This window comes from Ictalurus punctatus, chromosome 3 (genome assembly GCF_001660625.3).
Source record: "Ictalurus punctatus breed USDA103 chromosome 3, Coco_2.0, whole genome shotgun sequence".
In the NCBI taxonomy this organism is placed as follows: Eukaryota; Metazoa; Chordata; class Actinopteri; order Siluriformes; family Ictaluridae; genus Ictalurus; species Ictalurus punctatus.
The window spans coordinates 13,340,891-13,359,579 of NC_030418.2; the positions used below are offsets into that span (position 1 = coordinate 13,340,891).

Genomic DNA, 18,689 nt, shown 5'->3' on the forward strand with positions numbered 1-18,689 from the left:
GAACCAGCAAACAAAAGTAAACGGCAAGCTTCGGGTCAATTCCTAAATAAACAGCAATCTGAACTGATAAAAAAGGAAATAGAATTGAATTGCATAAAAACTTGGCTTGGTTGCATTTGGAATGTAAATATGTAACAGGTAGAGTATGTCTGTTATGATAATGTGGGTGCAGAAATCTAAACGTTAACTAGAGGGATCATTCAAATTTCATTCAAATGTGACAACACACACACACACACACAAACTTGAAACGTTTAAGTATAGTCAAGTACAAAAACCCCCCACTATGAAATAAAAGGTGACAGAAGTTTTAGCTTTAACAGACCACAGGTCTTGATTTTAAAGTAACAAAAACAAATAATTATTTTGTAATATTTTTGTTTAAGCTATTTTTTTTTTAAATTTATGTTTAAAAATTATATAGTGCAGCCCAGTTCTAGTCTGACTTTGTCAGTTTAAAAAACAAACAAACGAAAAACCCCACATAAAAGTAAACAAGGTGACGTTTTAATTACATCAAATTAGTCATTAGACGTGAATACTAAAATGAACCACTGTAGCAATAATTGACATACTTTGCTATTAAAGCAATTAAAATATGAATGAACTGTTCTGTTGTTTTTTTTTTAGTTATTACACCATCACCACAGTGTTACCAAATGCACCACACCACAATGTTACCTCTAAGTAATTAGTAGGATTTGTTAATATTTATAAAGAAAGTTACTTACTTAAGCAATTTAACAATGGTAGCTGAGGGAAATGTCAGAATAATGAACTCTAATAATAATTAAAAAAAAGATGAATTCACATCATCAGAGGGTCAGTCATGTGCAACAGATGTGCAAAAAACAAAAGTGCCATCTATTATTGTTTAGCTTATTTACAGCAATATCATCTGAGTGTTAAAATTAATTAACAGTACATATGATTCAGTATATTTAACGAGTTTAAATTTGGTCTTGAAGTACAAAGCACAGTGCAGTGGTAGAATGGGCTGATTTCAACGTGCCTGCAGAAAGTCTAGCAATAAAGCTAGTCTTGATAAAAAAAATTGTTTTAATAATAATAATAATAATAATAATAATAATAATAATAATAATAAGGCACACAAAAATTTATGTAACAATTCTAATTCATATATGTGTATTTCAATTCTAGGTATATTCCCTAAAGACTGATTTGACAATGATTTTCCTTCAATTTCCAGTTTTGACAACAGGAAATGAAATGCCCATCCAAAACAATATTACCACGTCAGTGCTGATTCTTTGCCCTGGCATGGCCCAGGGAGGCAAACGCTGGTGCTTGAAGTGCATCTGCTGGTGTTTTTTTTGTAAGTCCGAAAATACGGAGAGAAAACGGAAGCAAACTTTGTACCGTCTCAATCATATTCAGATACGTGCTTTGCATCACGCTGTTCATACCATGCACTGAAAACTCTCTCTGAGTTTATGTTTTTTCTCTGTGATATTGGAACTCCTGCATAAAATGCATGAGGAAACAAACTAATTGAGAATTTTCGACTTCTAACAGATTCATACACCGACACTTCTGAGTACATTCAAGCGATTTGTGCAGTGTACACAAAATAACAACTCCTCTATCTACCTCCAAACTGGTGGAAAATATGCCAGCCAGCAGGATGCACACACGCCTGTAGTTCATTTTAAATGGCTGCCCTCTCTTGGTCGGTTAACACTGCCAGCTCTCTTCGTCTCTCTGCATCTTGACACAGCACACTGAGCCTAATCGCACATAATTGGGTGGGTGGGACAGGGGGCCGGCGCAGGCTTTGTGTGCAAAGGGCAAGTGGTCAAGTTAATGGGGCCCTTGTATGGAACAGGGAGCGCTCACTCACTCAATCTCTCTCTCTCTCTCCTTCCCTCAGGATGGTGGTGTTGGGAAGAACAGACTTCTTTCAAATCTCAAAAAAGGGTTGGGGGTGGTACTCGCTTCACCCCTCCCTCTGTGTGTCTCTTCTCCAGCACCAGCCAGCCAGTCCAGTGAGCTAGAACGGCTCGTCATCTCTGTAGGAGGGAACACCAGAGAGACACAGTGATTTACCTGAGAGGCAAATCTGACTAGGAACCTTCTATTCACTTATAATCCAGTCTAACAGAAGTATAGAGGGTTTGAATAAGTAGCATTTTAAAATGCAAGAGAATAATCAACACATTGATAGAATTCAACTTATTTTCTCACGCACACACATACAGTGTGATATATATATATATATATATAAGACTTCATGAGACAAGTGAGATAAGATTCTATTCACAAACATACGAATCAAATAATAAATACACGTACAAAGGGTATGTCTCAGTTATTCATCAGCTTATAATTAACGTTGGTATAAAACCTTAAAATAAGTTAATATCACAGGAGATAATCATAGCAATTACAGCCATGTCGGTTTAAAAACACTAACTATAATTTTGTATTCAGGATTAAAAATAAAAAGTGCAGACAGTGTGCATGTCATGACAAATAAATTAGTAGCCAAGCTAACATTCATAGGGGGGGAAAAAAAACAGCACTAGAAACAAAACTATTTCAAATAATGGTTTAATCACAGTCATTACAACCACCTGCTCCATTAGTGTAAAAACAATCACTTTAGACTCATCAGTCACAGTGCAGAAACACCAAGCCCAGAAAAACAAGATCAAATGACTCAAAAAGTTGCAGCTCTGACATCAAGTGTATGATTTCTCAGCTCAGTACAAACAGTTTTTACACTGAGTAAATGCAAATACTCTGAACGTGAAATACTTTATGATAATACTTACTTGTTATCCTGATAGGTCATTATTACAGAATTGACAGCATCACATACATTCTGTATACAGTTTGTATTCAAGGTAACATCGTAAAATGTTTATTATTCAGACAACCCCCAATTTTTATATAAAGTCCTTATTTAACACAGATACTTCCCCTGGAATACTTGATTTGAAAGGCTGTCTCCTCTAGACCATATAGTGGAAGAGCCTCTAATTTATACTGCATTTCCTCATTTGCACATGGGCTAATATCAGGCTGTACATATCCACACAGCAATCCAGAACAGTGGTAAAGGTCTTACTTGTAAGCTATGAAACTCTGTGAGGTCTGCGGACAGACAGAATGGTTTGGCACGTGATATTCTCACTTAAAGTCTTACTTAAAAATGAGCAGCGAGAGTGAGTCACAGTTCTCCAGATATATATATATGTGGCGACCTGGTAAAAACCTGGTGAATTCTGGTGAACAGCCAAAAAAGACAAACAAAAAAAGGTGGTTTTGGACAAAATGAGATTTTTATGCCTACAACATACTTTACCTACAACCTCAGCCTCAACCATAAGCATATTTGGTGACACTTTATTTGGAGGGTACCAACATAGTAACTTTATAACACATTCATAGGCATTGCATAAATATTTTATAAAGCATTGCTGGTGAATTTATGCAGGGCTTAAGATGATGCTAGAGGTTTTATATAACTTTGTCTTTATACAGAACAGAGAACAACAACCATCAATTATCATTATGAGTCGATAGATCAAGAAACTTTGTTGGTTTCATTTTTTCATCCATATCTTGGATGCCAGTTACTAGCTTGTTTTTATTCACAACACATTCGTGAACGTTGTAGAAGGTACACACAGTGCGTGAAAGTGTATACATTCATTCATGAACATTATAGTTTGAGGGCATTAAAATCATTCATTTGTCTGGCACATAAGATTCATAAATAAGAAGCTGTATTAGAACGGGAAGATCATCCTTAATCGTTTCAATGCAGATGGACTGAGAATTCCATTCAAGACCGTGCGCCTGTACAGTACATCTCACAAAAGCCAGGCGTAAACCAGATGGACGCGTTTTTACCAATACTTTACTACAGTATCTACTTCTTATCGGAGCACAGAGTTATATTGTGGTGTAAAGTCAAAGTTGCATAAAACCTCCAATATCATCTTACGTATACTGACATTAGCCTTTCATAAATTCGCCATCAATGCTCTGTAAAATGTTTACGCAATGCTTACGAATGTGTTATAAAGGCACGGTGTAGCTAACATGTTCAAATAAAGTGTTGCGATATATTTCACCAAAAATGACGTGCAAAAATGTTTCTTTACTTTTTATTCATATCTCGGAAATCCTCCTGCAAACATCATGATGGGTGAGGAACCAGTTTAACAAAATGTGTAGAAAAACGTGCAATCTGTCTAAAGATTTTAAAACCTTGTTAGCTAAGCGTGATTTCCGTGCACAGTGAATTTCCGGGTTTATCTGCAATGCAGTTGGAATGGAATCTTTAAATGTTTAAGAAAGCCTGAACAATATATAGTATAAAAACAAAAACAAAAACAAAAAAAAAAACACCTTAATTCACAATGTTCACATTGGTTTTCCCAGGTCGCCGAACATTAATTTTCTTTCCTTGTCCAGTGCTAAATGATGAATGGAATAAAATAGTGATTATGCACAGTAGCATTAGATTGATTTATGCATGAAGTGCATAATTAGGCCAACTATTATGCAATAAGCCATGCCATTAAGCACCCACCCATCCATCCATCAGGTGCCTGTTCAAAATAGCAAAAATCACTGCACCATATAAAGGTATTACGGTTAAGCTATTTTCAGAAACACACACTTCTCAGGAAGATGGCTGTGCTCTGGGTGGCCTTGCCTCTGTTTTACACACTTTTTATTGCACAGTAACAAGGTCAGGCATGAGTTCACACAGCAACTGAATCCCACACACTCCGACATATACTGTGTGTTTTAAAAGCATTATGGATACAAGAGTGAAAAAAAGGCTAGGTTGAGTAAACCCTGGGTATCACAGTGGCAGAGCCAGGGGGTGGCACAGCAGAGGTCTGCCAGGTTCACAGCAGGCGCGGACTGGGTATGTGGGTGAGGGTGAGCAGCACAGGATAGTGGATGTTCTCGTCATATGTCTCCTTTCCCTCTCTTTTCATCTAAAATAAAAAAAAAAGAAATAAAAGAAAAAATCATGAGGCAATAACATCACATATTCTGCATATTCAAGGGACTAGGTAGAGGCTGTGTGAGAACATTTACAAGTACACGTATGTGACACCTCTGAATATTTTTTTTGTAAAAGTGTAATATTTTCCCCAATGTCTGTCTGCATTTTAGTGTGCTCATTTTGCCTGGGACAAGTCACAATTTGAATATAGGGTCTTGAGAAAATTTTGTTAATGAGCAAAAATATGCCTTTGCCTCGTTCAACTTGATCAATATGGTGTGTAGAATCCAAGGTAAGATACATTTTAAAAATCCAGCAAAAATATTAAGGATTTGTTTGATTTGGCCAGTTTCCTGTGAACACATCAGCAGATACTGGACCTGCATTCATATTTCTTATGTACTGCACTCTAAGCTCATCTGACACTATATGGATTGAAATAGGAAGGTTGCTGTTATTGGTTAATAGGACTAATTGTGTTCTCCTGAATAACTATGAAGTGTTTGGCATCAGTCAAGCTAAATGATCACATGACAATGCCTTTACACACTCACTGAGCACTTTATTAGGAACACCTATACACCTATGCATTTATGCAATTATCTAATCAGCCAATCATGTGGCAGCAGTGTAATGCATAAATCATGTAGATACGGGCCATCAGCTTCAGGTAATGTTCACATCAATATCAGAATGAGGGGGGAAAATGTGAGCCCAGTGATTTTTACGTGCAATGGCATGATTGTTGGTGCCACACAGGCTGCTTTGAGTATTTCTATAACTGCTGATCTCTTGGGATTTTCACATACAACAGTCTCTAGAGTTTACTCAGAATGGTACCATAAAGACGAAATATCCAGTGAACAGCAGTTCTGCTGATGAAAACGTATTTGTTGATAAGAGAGGTCAATGGAGAACGGCCAGACTTGTTGGAGCTGACAGAAAGGCTACAGTAACTCAGATAACCACTCTGTACAATTGTGGTGAGCAGAAAAGCACCTCAGAACGCAGAACATACATTGACATTACATTTACATACATTTATTCATTTAGCAGACGCTTTTATCCAAAGCGACTTACAAATGAGAAAATACAAGCAAAGCGATATATCAAGCAAAGAACAATACAAGTAGTGCTACTATACAAGATCTATAATTGAGTTCCAGAAGAGGCTAAGTGCGCAGAGTAGAGGTGTAAGTGCCAGAGTAAATTATTATTATTATTTTATTTTAATTTTTTTATGGGTTGGATAGGTGTTCACGGAAGAGGTGGGTCTTTTGCTGTTTTTTGAAAACAGTGACAGATTCTGCGGTCCGGATTGAGGTTGGAAGTTCATTCCACCACTGAGGAATAGTTAGTTTGAATGTTCTTGAAGGGGACCTTGAGCCACGCCGAGTAGGTACTACTAAGCGTCGGTCTTTATTGAACGCAGATTGTGTGAGGGAACATAAGACAAGTTCTTGTAGGTGAGCATCATGGCCTTGATTTTGATACGGGCAGCTACAGGAAGCCAGTGGAGGGAGATGAAGAGGGGTGTGACATGCGTTATCTTGGGCTGGTTGAAGACGAGGCATGCTGCTGCATTCTGAATCAACATGTCAAACCTTGAGGAGGATGAGCTACAACAGCAGAAGACCACGTTGGGTTCCACTTCTGTAAGCCAAGAACAGAAAGCTGAGGCTGCAGTGAGCACAGGCTCACCAAAACTGGACAGTTGAATACTGGAAAAAATGTAGCCTGGTCTGATGATCTTGGTTTCTTCAGACAGATCGTAGGGTCAGAATTTGGCACCAACAACATCCATAGAGCAATCCATGGACCCAACCTGCTTTATGTCAGCAGTCCAGGCTGGTGGAGGTGGTGTAATGATGTGGGGAATGTTTTCTTGGCACACTTTGGGCACATTAATACCAACCAATCATCGCTTGAATGCCACAGACTATTTGAGTATTGTTGCTGACCATGTGCATCCCTTCATGGCCACAATTTACCCATCTTCTAATGGATAGGATGATAATGCACCATGTCACAAAGCAAAGTCGTCTCAAACTGGTTTCATGAACATGACAATGAGTTCGATATTATTAAGTGGCCTTCCCAGTCACCGCATCTGAACCCAGCAGAACACCTCTGGGATGTGGTAGAACGGGAGATTCCCAGCATGAAAGTGCACCTGAAAAATCTGTAGGCATTGCGTGATGCAAACATGTCACCATGGACCAGAATCTCAAAGGAATGTCTTCAGCATCTTGTGGAATTCATACCATGATGTTCTGAGAGGAAAGGGAGGCCCTACCCAGATTTAGTATAGTGTTCCTAATAAAATGCTCAGTGATTGTTCTTAAGATGATGTTTTTTGGGGGAGTTTTTTCATTCGCTGACAATGGTCTAAGCACCCGAAAGGAGTTTCTAACTCTGTGTCCTATTAAATTCAGCTCTTTGCACTGCTCAGCTATTTTGGATTTTATTTAATTTTGGAGTGTGGGATTGTTTTGCTGGAGCTTTTGGTAATTCACTTAGAAATGCAATTTTAAAAACTTCTTGTTAGTGCTCCTTTAACATTAACATACAAAAGTAAGTGCTAACTCTTCTGCACCCAGGGGTCCCCTGTTTCTTCTCTCTTCTTACAAATGGCTTATCAACACAGTGAGCAATCCAGGACAGACACCGAGTACCACGCTTCACAACTGCTCCACAATGACTCAAAGCTGAGGTGTCTGCATGAGAGACATCATCCATCACCCTCAGGGGCCACTTTTCCTTAACAGTCCCACAACACACACAATTACTGCCAGCCTGCTCCTCTCTGCCAGCCGAGCGATGCCCTGTCCCAGACAATTGGTTTGCCCGCAGCACAAACACAATCTGCCATGTGGGCTCAGCGAGTACTGTGCAATCCGGTTATGAAAATCACAACCCTCCACACAGAAAGCAAATCTGACATGCACACGTTCTTTATGCAAGGCTGGGTGTTACAAGCGAGGCCCAAATATACAGTAAAAAAAGAAACAGAGGGAAAACAAAGTGCAACTAACTGTTCACTTGCTGTATTCAAACACTTGCAAATGCATCTCTGGACCATATAATAAACTTTAGATATTCTAAGCTGTATAATAATTACACAGCTAGACAATGAAAGTCAAGCAGCATTTCTTTTTTTTTAACTGTATTTAGCAAAAACTGAAGAAAGAAAACGAATGCCAGAGTCTATATAAAGTATGCAAATAAGATTTAATCACTGTTTATAGATAATGTAAAATCTAAATTATGCAATATGATTTACTGCACCAAAAGCTTGGGGATTCAGTTTATAATACTTCCCATGGATATTTTCTCCTGATATGAATTTGTCAGATTTTACAGTTTGATAGAACTGAAGCCATGTGGCTCAATTTTGTTTTTATGGTGGAAAGTACAATAATAATCCAAATGCCAATGTACACATGAAGTCATGTGAAAAAATAAGTACACCCCATGGAAATTGTTGGCTTTTTTGACATATTTGGACAAGCAAACATTTGATCCTCTTTGAATCAGAGCCTATTAATAAAGTTGATATACTTGAACGAAACCACACGGAAAAATAACTTTTTCAATCATTTATTCCACAGAAATATCAATAAATGTGATATTCTTCTGTGGAAAAAGTAAGTACACACTTGACCTCAGAAGTTAGTATTGCCTCATTTAGCAGAAATAGCTTCTTGCATGTACTGCCTGTTTAAACCCCCAAACCAACATTTCAATGGGATTCAAATCCGGTTTTGACTAGGCCATTCCGTAACTCTCCATTTCTTATTTTTAAGCCATTCCTTGGTGGATTTGCTTGTGTGCTTAGGATCATTATCCTGTTGAATGGTCCACTTTTGGTTCAACTTCAACTTTCGGGCAGATGGCCTCACGTTATCTTCAAGCACTCTTTGATATGATTCAGAATTCATAGTTCAATCAATGAATGCCACCTGAGGCAGCGAAGCAACCCCAAACTATAACATTTCCACCACCGTGCTTCACAGATGGTATGAGGTGTTTCTCCTGAAAAGCTTTCAATCTGTCCATAGCACATTATTCTAAAAGGCCTGGTCTTTGCCTGTATACTAATTGGCAAACTGTAGTCTTGCAAAGGCTTTTTCCTGGCACGCCTCTCATGCAGGTTGTCACGATTCCCCCTTGAAGCAGCGTGCTCTAAGCGCGAATGCGCGAGCACCTGCTTTTCCGCTGTTGACCGTAGTGACATTGGGACATGTGTGTTTTGTTTGTTTGTCATGTCTCCTCCCTGTTCCGTCATTGGCTGGGAATTCACGTGGGTCTGTATTGCTCCCAGCTGATAGTAGTTTACACGCTAATCATGTCCGCATATATACCGCGCGCTTCCCAGCACACGACGCGGAAGATTAATAAGTCGTAAGTAAATGTTTAGCGTTAGTTTAGTTCACGTCATAGTCATAGTCATAGTCAGTTCGCGCTGGATATCCGCTTCCAGTTCATCATCATAGTTTGTTTCTTGTTTTGGTTATCGACCTAGATTCCTGCCTAGCCCCGTGTATACCTGTTTGCCAATCGCCTGACCTCTTGCCTGTTTATGAATTACGTTTTGGATCACGTTTTGGATTTGTCTGCCTGCCTGTCTCTTTAAATAAACAACTGTTATCCTGCACTTGCATCCGCCTTATCTCTGCTTCGTATCTCTGCTACGATGTGTGACACAGGTCAAATTTGTGCAATCTCTTTCTGATTGTAGAAGCATGCACTTTGCTTGTACAGTTGCAAGACGTACTAGCAGATCTTGTGATTAAAATTTGGGGTTCTTGGAGAGTTCTTTTTGCATCAGACAGTCTGCTCTTGGTCTGAATTTGCTGAGATGGCCAGTCCTGGAGAAACTGGCAGCTTTTTGATATCTGCTCCACTTGTAGATTATGTTCCTTGGAAAAGTGGAATGATGTATTTCAAATAATTTGGAGATCTTTTTAAATCCCTTGCCAGACTCATAGGCATCCACAGCCTTTTTTCTGAAGGCCTTATAGAACTCTTTAGATCTTGGCATGATGACACCACACACCTCAAAAGCAAAGGGAACAACAGACACTAGATATGAGAGGGGTATAAATAAGACAGGTTCCACATGCACTCACTAAGCAGGTTCTAATCATGGGCACCTAGTCTTCAACACCTGATTCGAATTTTATGGATTTGAAGGTGTGATAAATGTAGGGGTGTACTTATTTTTTCTATGTGACTGATCTGTTTTTTTTTGTTCATTTAAATTGCGAAAATTACAAACAAAATGTCAATTTTATATCTCATTTGATATTGTATCACCTTTATTAATAGGCACCTTTTCAAAGAGGATCAAATGTTTGATTGTTCAACTATGTCAAAAAAGCCAAAAATTTCCATAGGGTGTACTTATTTTTTCACATGACTGTAGCGGCCAAAAATGCTTGATTTTGCTGTGGCTTCCCCCACCCCAAAGTGTTTTGTAATTTTTTGTGTGGTTTGTGCATTTTTGCTAGAAAACTACTTGAATTGGTGAAATTACAATTGTACAAAATTGATTTGCCTGGCCTTTCGCAGTGATGTTTGTTGGTAAAAGACCTTTTAGCTGTACTCATGTTCGACACAGTTGAATCGAAGACGGCGTTGGATAAATGTGAGTTGTGATGGCCACATGATGCATCTTGGTTCAAAGCTGCAGTAATTTAGAAAAATCGCAAGCTTTTCCGAATTTTGCAGAGTTTATTTGATTTTGCGCTAATTTCTGCGATTGTAAAATCCTGGAGGGACTGTGATACACAAAACTAATATTAACACTGGCAGAGTAGAATGTGATGAATTCTACAAGTGCGCAAGCCACAACCTCTATCTGAACCCAAGCGTATTCTAATTTAGAATTTAGAGTAAAATGCGTGAAAGGTTTTTTGTCCTTACAACTGTTTTGAATAAAACAAATTTTATTGGTAATAAAATGTTCCTATTATTACAAAGGTCTGACCAATTGCAATAAAAATCAACAACTGAACACAAAAACACAATCTTAAATTTAGACTCATTTGAATTTGATTTGATAAAAACAAAGCCTTACATAAACGTCACCAATGCTGACCTCAGCCCTAACCTTTGTATTGTTTTCATGACACACATGAGTAGCTACAAATTTGCAAGTGTGAAACCATGTTGGCCATTTCATTGGTCAGAACCGTGTGAATTATTATCAATATTCTACACAGGGAAACAGCTCACAATCTGCAGTTCATAAATTCACAGTGTATAAACCCTGCCATGGCGTCTTCGCTCTGTGGCTGGAGGATGGCAGATGAAAGACTCCCCTCTTGGACTCGGTGCGTGTTATCGCTCTCTCCACCTCCTCTACGCATCGGCCGGTGGTTGAACCCGTGACCCCTCGGTAATCACGACGGCCAGTCGGCCAACACTAAACCCACTGCAGGGACCAACACACTCTGCATTCAAATCTCACAGCCAAGAGAGGAAGAGAGAGAGGGAGTGAAAGGGGTTTGTGGAAAGAGAGATAAAGGGTGAGAGAGTGATATAAGAAAGAAGCTTACGGGGAGAGAGAGAGAGAGAGAGAGAGAGAGAGAGAGAGAGGGAGAGAGAGAGAGACGGCAAGCTTGCAAAGGTGAAAAGTTTAACAAGCAAAGCTGTTCCTCCTGATCACAGGCTGCTAACCAGCTTCATGGGTGGCTGGATAAATCGGCTCTTTCGTTTTTAAATCGTACTACTTTCAGGATGCAAGGCATTTATTTTACTGCCACTTTTCCCCCCTCCCTCTACTTCTATTTTTTTCTCTTCAGCTGCTAAGCAGGTCCTGAGAGAATGAGGGACACACTGAACATCAGCATGCTTAAACTGCAACCCCCAGAAAAATATGGATGGACGCCTGGTTCGAGAGAGGACATGAGGGAGGACAAGTAGTCAGACAGCTGGAAGAGGGAAAGCGTACATTAAGGCACACTTGTGTGTGATGTGTGACACGTTTGCATGTGTGATTTATGTGTGTGTTTATAAGGGGGGGTTGTCAGAATTAAAATTCATGACTCTCTCTTCACCACCAACTGAGTAACAAGATTAAGACGGGCAGGCGGAAAATAGCGGCATTATCAGGCAGCTTGCAGTCCTCCAGCTGCTGCAGCTCTATTCCAGAACAGTGGGGATAAGAGGATAACATGCAGCCCCCTCGCCACAGCCACAAACAGACGCACACTCGTACACACTCCTCTACACCCCTCTGCATATCTTGCAACACTGTGCTGAGTAGGGAGGAGTGGAAGGTTTTGGGGGGTCAAAGGGAACGCCTCAATCTGCAGGACATCAGAGACTGCAGCTGAGGAGTGAAGGCGTAAGAGGGTGTGAGAATACAGATAACATGAACATGCGCTTAAATACTGTATATAGCATTATCACTACTAATGTCAAACCAGCAATAAAATACAAATTTTCGAGCGAATTGTGATGTATAGTCTTCATATTGCTCTTGAAGAGCATCTTTTTCAATAAACAAACAAACACATACGAACCTGGATGCTCATCAGAAGATAAGCAATGAGACTTAATCACTTTTTGATATGATGAAGCCACTTCAGCTTCCCCTGCTATCATATGAACTATCATATATCATCCTGCTGGCAAACCCAACGAGTGCGAGCACAACACACACACACGCACAAACAGGTAGCAGTAGTAGAACACTTGACTCGGCTCACCATTATCATTATCCACACAGTGTGTAGAATTGTGAATATTACATCGAAGCATAAAATACTGATAGTATATAATAACCATTTCAGTTTGTTTGTGAAATATCAAATGCTTCCAAATGTCCTTGCTCAGTTTGCAAAGCATTATCCAATAGCAGTAGCAGCTCAGTGGTTAAGACATTAGATGGAAGGCTGTGAGTTCAAATCCCAGGACTGCCAAGCTGCCACTGCGGGGCCCTTGAGCAAGGCCCTTAACCCTCAACTGCTCAAATGGGTACATGAGATGGATGTAAGTCGTCCTGGATAAGCACGTCTGCCAAATGATGTAAATGTAAATTGTCTTTTTATTACCATTATACACACACATCTTCCCAGAACGCTACAGAGAAGATTATTCACTCCTGGTGTTTCGGCTACTGTGTCAATACAATTATGTGAGGACAGTGAGAATGAAGTAGGCTAAAATGAAGCTTTGAAATGATTTCATGGTGCACCTCCTTTCAAGCTAAGCTGACAGAACGCGATGAGAATGACGCATTTGGTTCAGAATAATACAGGGACTGTTTAGTCGTCATATTACGATTTCCATTACAATGTGCAATGTGCCACGAGCAAGGTTTTCCCACCTTTTCTAACTCTCTCTTTCTCTCTACCTTTTAACCATCATTCAGTTTTGCATTTCTCCCTCCTTCTCTGGTCACTGACAGCTCTAAATTTACTCTCACACAGTGACTGAGGTTGGTTTGTTTTTCTTTTGTCTTTTTCTTTTTAGGCAACACTTCTGGCCACCCATGACTGGTGGTGGAGTGGCCACTCAAAGGGCTGTGGAAATAAAGCCCAAATCACTTACAGTAGTGCCAGGGCCATTTTCCTCAGGCATGGGCAGGTCTGCCCGTCAGGCCTACGGGGCCTAATGGGTCCTCACAGCTTCCTCCGCAGCCAAAAATGGCAGCCAGTGCCATTAACCAGCTGTTAACCAGCTGGACTCCACAGTTGCTGCTGCCAGCCCTGTGTTTGGACCGATAGATAGGCATGATGACAAGGACAGTGACTACCACTCGTTTATTCATTGCTCACAGAGTTTCCACATACTGATTTTAGCTCCTGAGAGAGATTATGGTTTTTATCACAAGTTAAGTGCAGAGCACGGAGAAGCACTCATACTGTACACACGCTGTGGACACACAACCTGCGCCTCCAGCACACCACAAGACTACTGAAAGTTAAATAAACGATTGAATTATATTTATTATCTCGACACATCACACAGCACAATCCACACACATGGACATTTCAAATTTCCCTTGATAAACACTTACCTTTATATGCAGGTCCCATATGATTGAGTCGTAGTTGTCGTAGCGGCACACGAGGAGTCCTGCTCTTTCTGCCAGTCTACAGAATTCTGTCAGTGTGTCTCCTCTCGTAGGGGCAAACACCAACGCTGTGCCCTACACACAAACACATTTCTCTAACTATCATTGTGAGGACAAATGTGACTCACAAAATTAGTAATGCAGTAATTAATTCTATACCTATAACTTAAACCTAATCCTAACCTTAACCTCTTGAAGAAAACCTTTTGGTGCTTTTAGGTTTTAAAAAAATAAAATAAAAACAGAAAAAACAAAAACACTTCACAGTTTTCCTCTTGGGGAGCTGCGCAATGTCCTCACAAGGTCTAAACTGTCAGATATAATGATGTGTCAAAAATATTCGCACACACAACCCAGAGACATTGTTAATTTTTTTTTTAATTAGGCCCATAAGAGAAAGGCTTGTCTTTTATTGTCTCATTTAATGATTTTTTTCTTTAAAAAATAAATAAATAAATAAAGTAGTAGTACTGTAGGTGTTTGTAAAATGGTGAAGTCCAGGCCAAATACAGTCCTTGAAATTTGGAAAATCTTTTCTCCATATATACAGTATATATCGTCGTCATGGTCACTCATGAAATCAGCAGTAAAGTGTTAAGAACAACTTGGCATGGAAATGGAAAGTATTATATAAACTACATTAAATATTATTTTCATTTTTGGCATTTTAATACGCTACAGATGTTGATCTACGAAACCTAGCTAAATTTCAAACAGCAAAGAGAAACTTAAAATAAAACTTAATTTCCCACAAATAAGAGAAGCAGACGTAGTCAGACATCAGAATGACACTTGCAACAATAAATTATGAACGTGATTAAAGATCTAAGCTCTATCAGGCTGTGACGCATCAACGGAAGAGACTCGGCATCAAACACGGCTTCACTGCAAGTGGTGGTCTACATCATTACATTCTATTTGATTTCTCCCAGGTATTATATTAGATAATAAACAAAAAGATTAAAGCTCAACTAATCCAATCAGTTGCGCATCCCCACCCTTTATAGATCAACAGGCCGTGGACAACCAGCCGTGCTAAGAGGATTACTCAAAGGTTCAAAGTTTCTTTGAAATCCTTCAGCATTAAATACTATTTCATTTCTAGCATTTTATTGTTTCAACTAAAACGAGGCGGGGACTCGAATGAAACAAACAAACACACAACAAACACGACGACGAGAGTTGGATCGGCTCGTTTCTGCAGCTCTCTTCTTCGTTTTATTATCCTTTTTGTTTGTCTGCGAGCTGAAAACAGACGTTCTGTTACAGCTATGCTAATCCCAGGCTGTGCGAGGCAACTCGTCGACTTTCATTTGAAAATAAAAATTAGAGTCATTAAAGGAAAATTAATTGGTTTTCCAAAATGCAATTGGCCAGCATAGGCATGCTTTGGGCCATTAATAATGTTTCACGCTATTCTGTTTTAATGAGGTCCTTCTCTTGAATTTGTGAGAGCGTTATCTTTTTTACACCCAAAGCACAACTCTAATTCGTTACATGGTCGAGAACTGCTATTACTTCAGCTTCGAAATACGTCTGTATGGATTTGAGAAGGTCTCAGACAGTCAGTCAGTCAGTCAGTGAGAGAGAGAGAGAGACAAAGAGAGAGAGAGGGGGAGAGATGAGATTAGAAGAGTGTAAACATAAACATGGAAATCACAGTGATCAGGGCGTTACATATCACAAGCTGTCCCACCAAATCACTGACAATCCAGTACCAATCTCTCTCTGTCTCTCTCTCTCTCTCTCTCTCTCTCTCTCTCCCACTTTTTTTTTCCCCAAATATGAAGACATCCACCATGAAGGACTTTTGAGGGAAAAAAATTGGAGATAAATACAAATCTGTTACTATCTTTAAAGCTCTTTCATTTATTGTGACTCTGGCAGCGTGCGGCTCTTATCACAGAGCTGATAAAGCTGAGCATCAAATATGAGAAACCCCAATTCAAGTTGCACATAATAAGCATTAAAGTATTCCATGATATTAACCCTGCCATTCCATTACTCTCTCAATCACTGCACAGTGCCTAATTACACTGCGAGAATACAAGAGCACATGCAAACACACACACACACACACACACACACACACACACACACACACACAAACACGCACAGCACAACGTACTTACATCAGGCCGCAGTAATCTCCTTAGAGCATCAACCAGGCAGGCTCTGTACTGGTCGAGAAACAGGCTATAAGAGAAATAAGGTGAAGGAGGGAGAGAGAGAGAGAGAGGATTGAGATAAAACAGTAGGTTATTTATTTTTTGTTTGCCATCGATGTGGAAATCAATTTGTAGTACTAATATTCTACCTCTAGTAAATATGTAGATATATTTACAATTTCTTGCCTTGCTTAAGGCAGTCAGAGAACATTCCTTTCATCACATGCTAAACTACACACTATAGATGTGTGTAAGAACCCAGATGTACTATATGCATACACACAAGGACTGTCTGTATTCCACAAACCCATGCATACATATTTTATCGGATTTTGGAATCTGGTTCCTAATAATAGGAACGATTGTTTAGCTTCAAATGTGACAATCTTATAACAAAATTGTAGTGTTGTGATGACTTTCTTCAAATACTGTCAATACCCTTGTGTTTTGTTATTTGTCTGGACTATGGCAGGCACATGCACGAGAGTGTGTGTGTGTGTGTGTGTGTGTGTGTGTGTGTGTGTGTGTGTGTGTGTGTGTCTCAGAGGAATGAGAATAGGAATGAGAGTGTTTATGTCACAGTCATTTCTGCTCGAGTGCTTATGTGTAATTGAGAGTAAGCTAATCACTGTTAGTATATGTACAAATGTGCAGTAGTGTGTAACTATTTGTGAGACAGGCAGTGCAGTGATCGTGCGTGAGTGCGCGTGTGTGTGTATGACTGGCTGAGCATGAGCTCTATTTTGGCTGCTGATTTCAGTCTGAGGAGTCACTGAGAACAATATGAAGAAATAATACCTTAGCCTTTGCCCTACTGCACTCTTTTGTCCTATTCCTATCTCTCTCTCTCTCATACACACACTACTAAAAGAAGAGATGACTATCGACTAACAAGAACACTCCATCATTAAACAACAAGCAGGTTAAAACGACAAAAATAAATAAATAAATAAAACATGTACAAACATAGTAATGACACTGAGCTACACCACTGCTCTATAGGGAGATTCTACTTTGAGTATTGTACTGAACTCGTATAGTCAAAACATAGCAAGTAGTCCTGGTGAACAGTTTCCACTCTGCCATCCTGAGGGACGTTTGAGTAAAAGCATCAGAGAGACTTAGAGATGACCTGTACGCTCACGTGCAGTGTTGCATCAATGGCCGAACTGTTCACCCTATGTTTTGGGTGGAGCAGGTCAGAGTGGACAATGGAAGGCGAACTGACAGACAAACCGGGCAAGGGTTGACCTTAACTTAAACAAAGCTCCCTTCCCACTCTTACTTCGGCACTTCCTCTTTCATTTCCTCTCATCCACCTGCCAGTCATGCAGATGACAGAATCATAATTACTACTCACAAGGCCCAAATCTCTGTTGCACTTTACGCATGAATGATATTTTTGTGTAAATCATTGCATGTCCAAAAATAAGCAAAAATATACGCCCACATGAATAATAACCCACATTTCTAACATATAATATTAAGAGTCGAAATGTTGAGATGATGCTGAAATTCTGAATGCAAAATCGGTAGTAAATTAATATAAATGAAAAGTAATATTAAGACTATGATAACAAAATGATTAGGACTGTTAATTATATTCCAATCATTTTAGTTTCAAGGCTATAATTATGTTATGCTGCTAATTGTTATGCTATGCTATGCTTTTTTTTTAACAGTTCTCAGGGCAGTCACAGCATTTCAGATGTTTTAATTTCTGAAGAAATACATGTATGAGTTGCACTGGTGGCCTTTTGCTAATTACTCTGCACAAAATGAAGCCCACAATGATACAGTGCCTTTCAGAATGATAGGCACCCTTCTTAAAATGAGCAAAAACGCTTCTATATAAAATAAATATTGCAACGAAAATTCTAAATTTCCACTCAAACTATTTATTTCTTCTCATCAAACTATTACTTCATTCTCGTTATTTTTAAATAATAGCATTTTTTTTTCTAAAATATATGTGAAAGAATTACTGACATCATTTTTCATTTACTCTCGCTCCCCAGGACCTCTGCTTTTGCCTTTAACTATGTCCTAAGCACCCATGTGGTATATGAGGTTGCAGACATGTATAATCCCCTGTATCATGAATTACCATCAGGAAAACCAAAAAATTAAAAAACTTTCAAAACAAACACATGGTTGTTGACCACAAATCAGCAAACGGCCATAAAAAATACATAAGCCACAATCATGGCCATATCAAAAAAGTTTCACATGTCTGAACCAGTTGGAAATTTCCCATGAGCACACTGTCCCTCCCACACAACAAGGAAGATGATGACATGGGGTGGATGAATGTTTTAATTCTTGTGGTTGTCAAGTTTCATAATCAAATGTTAATTGCCTCCATTGTAACAACGCGCTGTTTGGAAGCGTTACGAGAAAGAAGCCCTTCCTAAGAGCATCTCTCTCAAAATCAAAAAAG

At 39.2% G+C, this 18,689-nt stretch overlaps 1 protein-coding gene across 1 annotated transcript in view; it reads right to left on the reverse strand.

Moving 5' to 3' along the window:
- Positions 1 to 2,555: 2,555 nt before the first annotated feature.
- Positions 2,556 to 18,689, reverse strand: part of camkmt (calmodulin-lysine N-methyltransferase) — a 121,635-nt gene continuing 105,501 nt past the window's right edge. The window contains exons 9-11 of the mRNA XM_017463955.3: positions 16,214 to 16,277; positions 14,025 to 14,156; positions 2,556 to 4,982 (exon numbers count right to left, since the gene is read on the reverse strand). Coding sequence (XP_017319444.1) covers positions 4,890 to 4,982; positions 14,025 to 14,156; positions 16,214 to 16,277 — 289 coding nt within the window. The 3' untranslated portion in view covers positions 2,556 to 4,889. The remainder of the gene's footprint in view (positions 4,983 to 14,024; positions 14,157 to 16,213; positions 16,278 to 18,689) is intronic.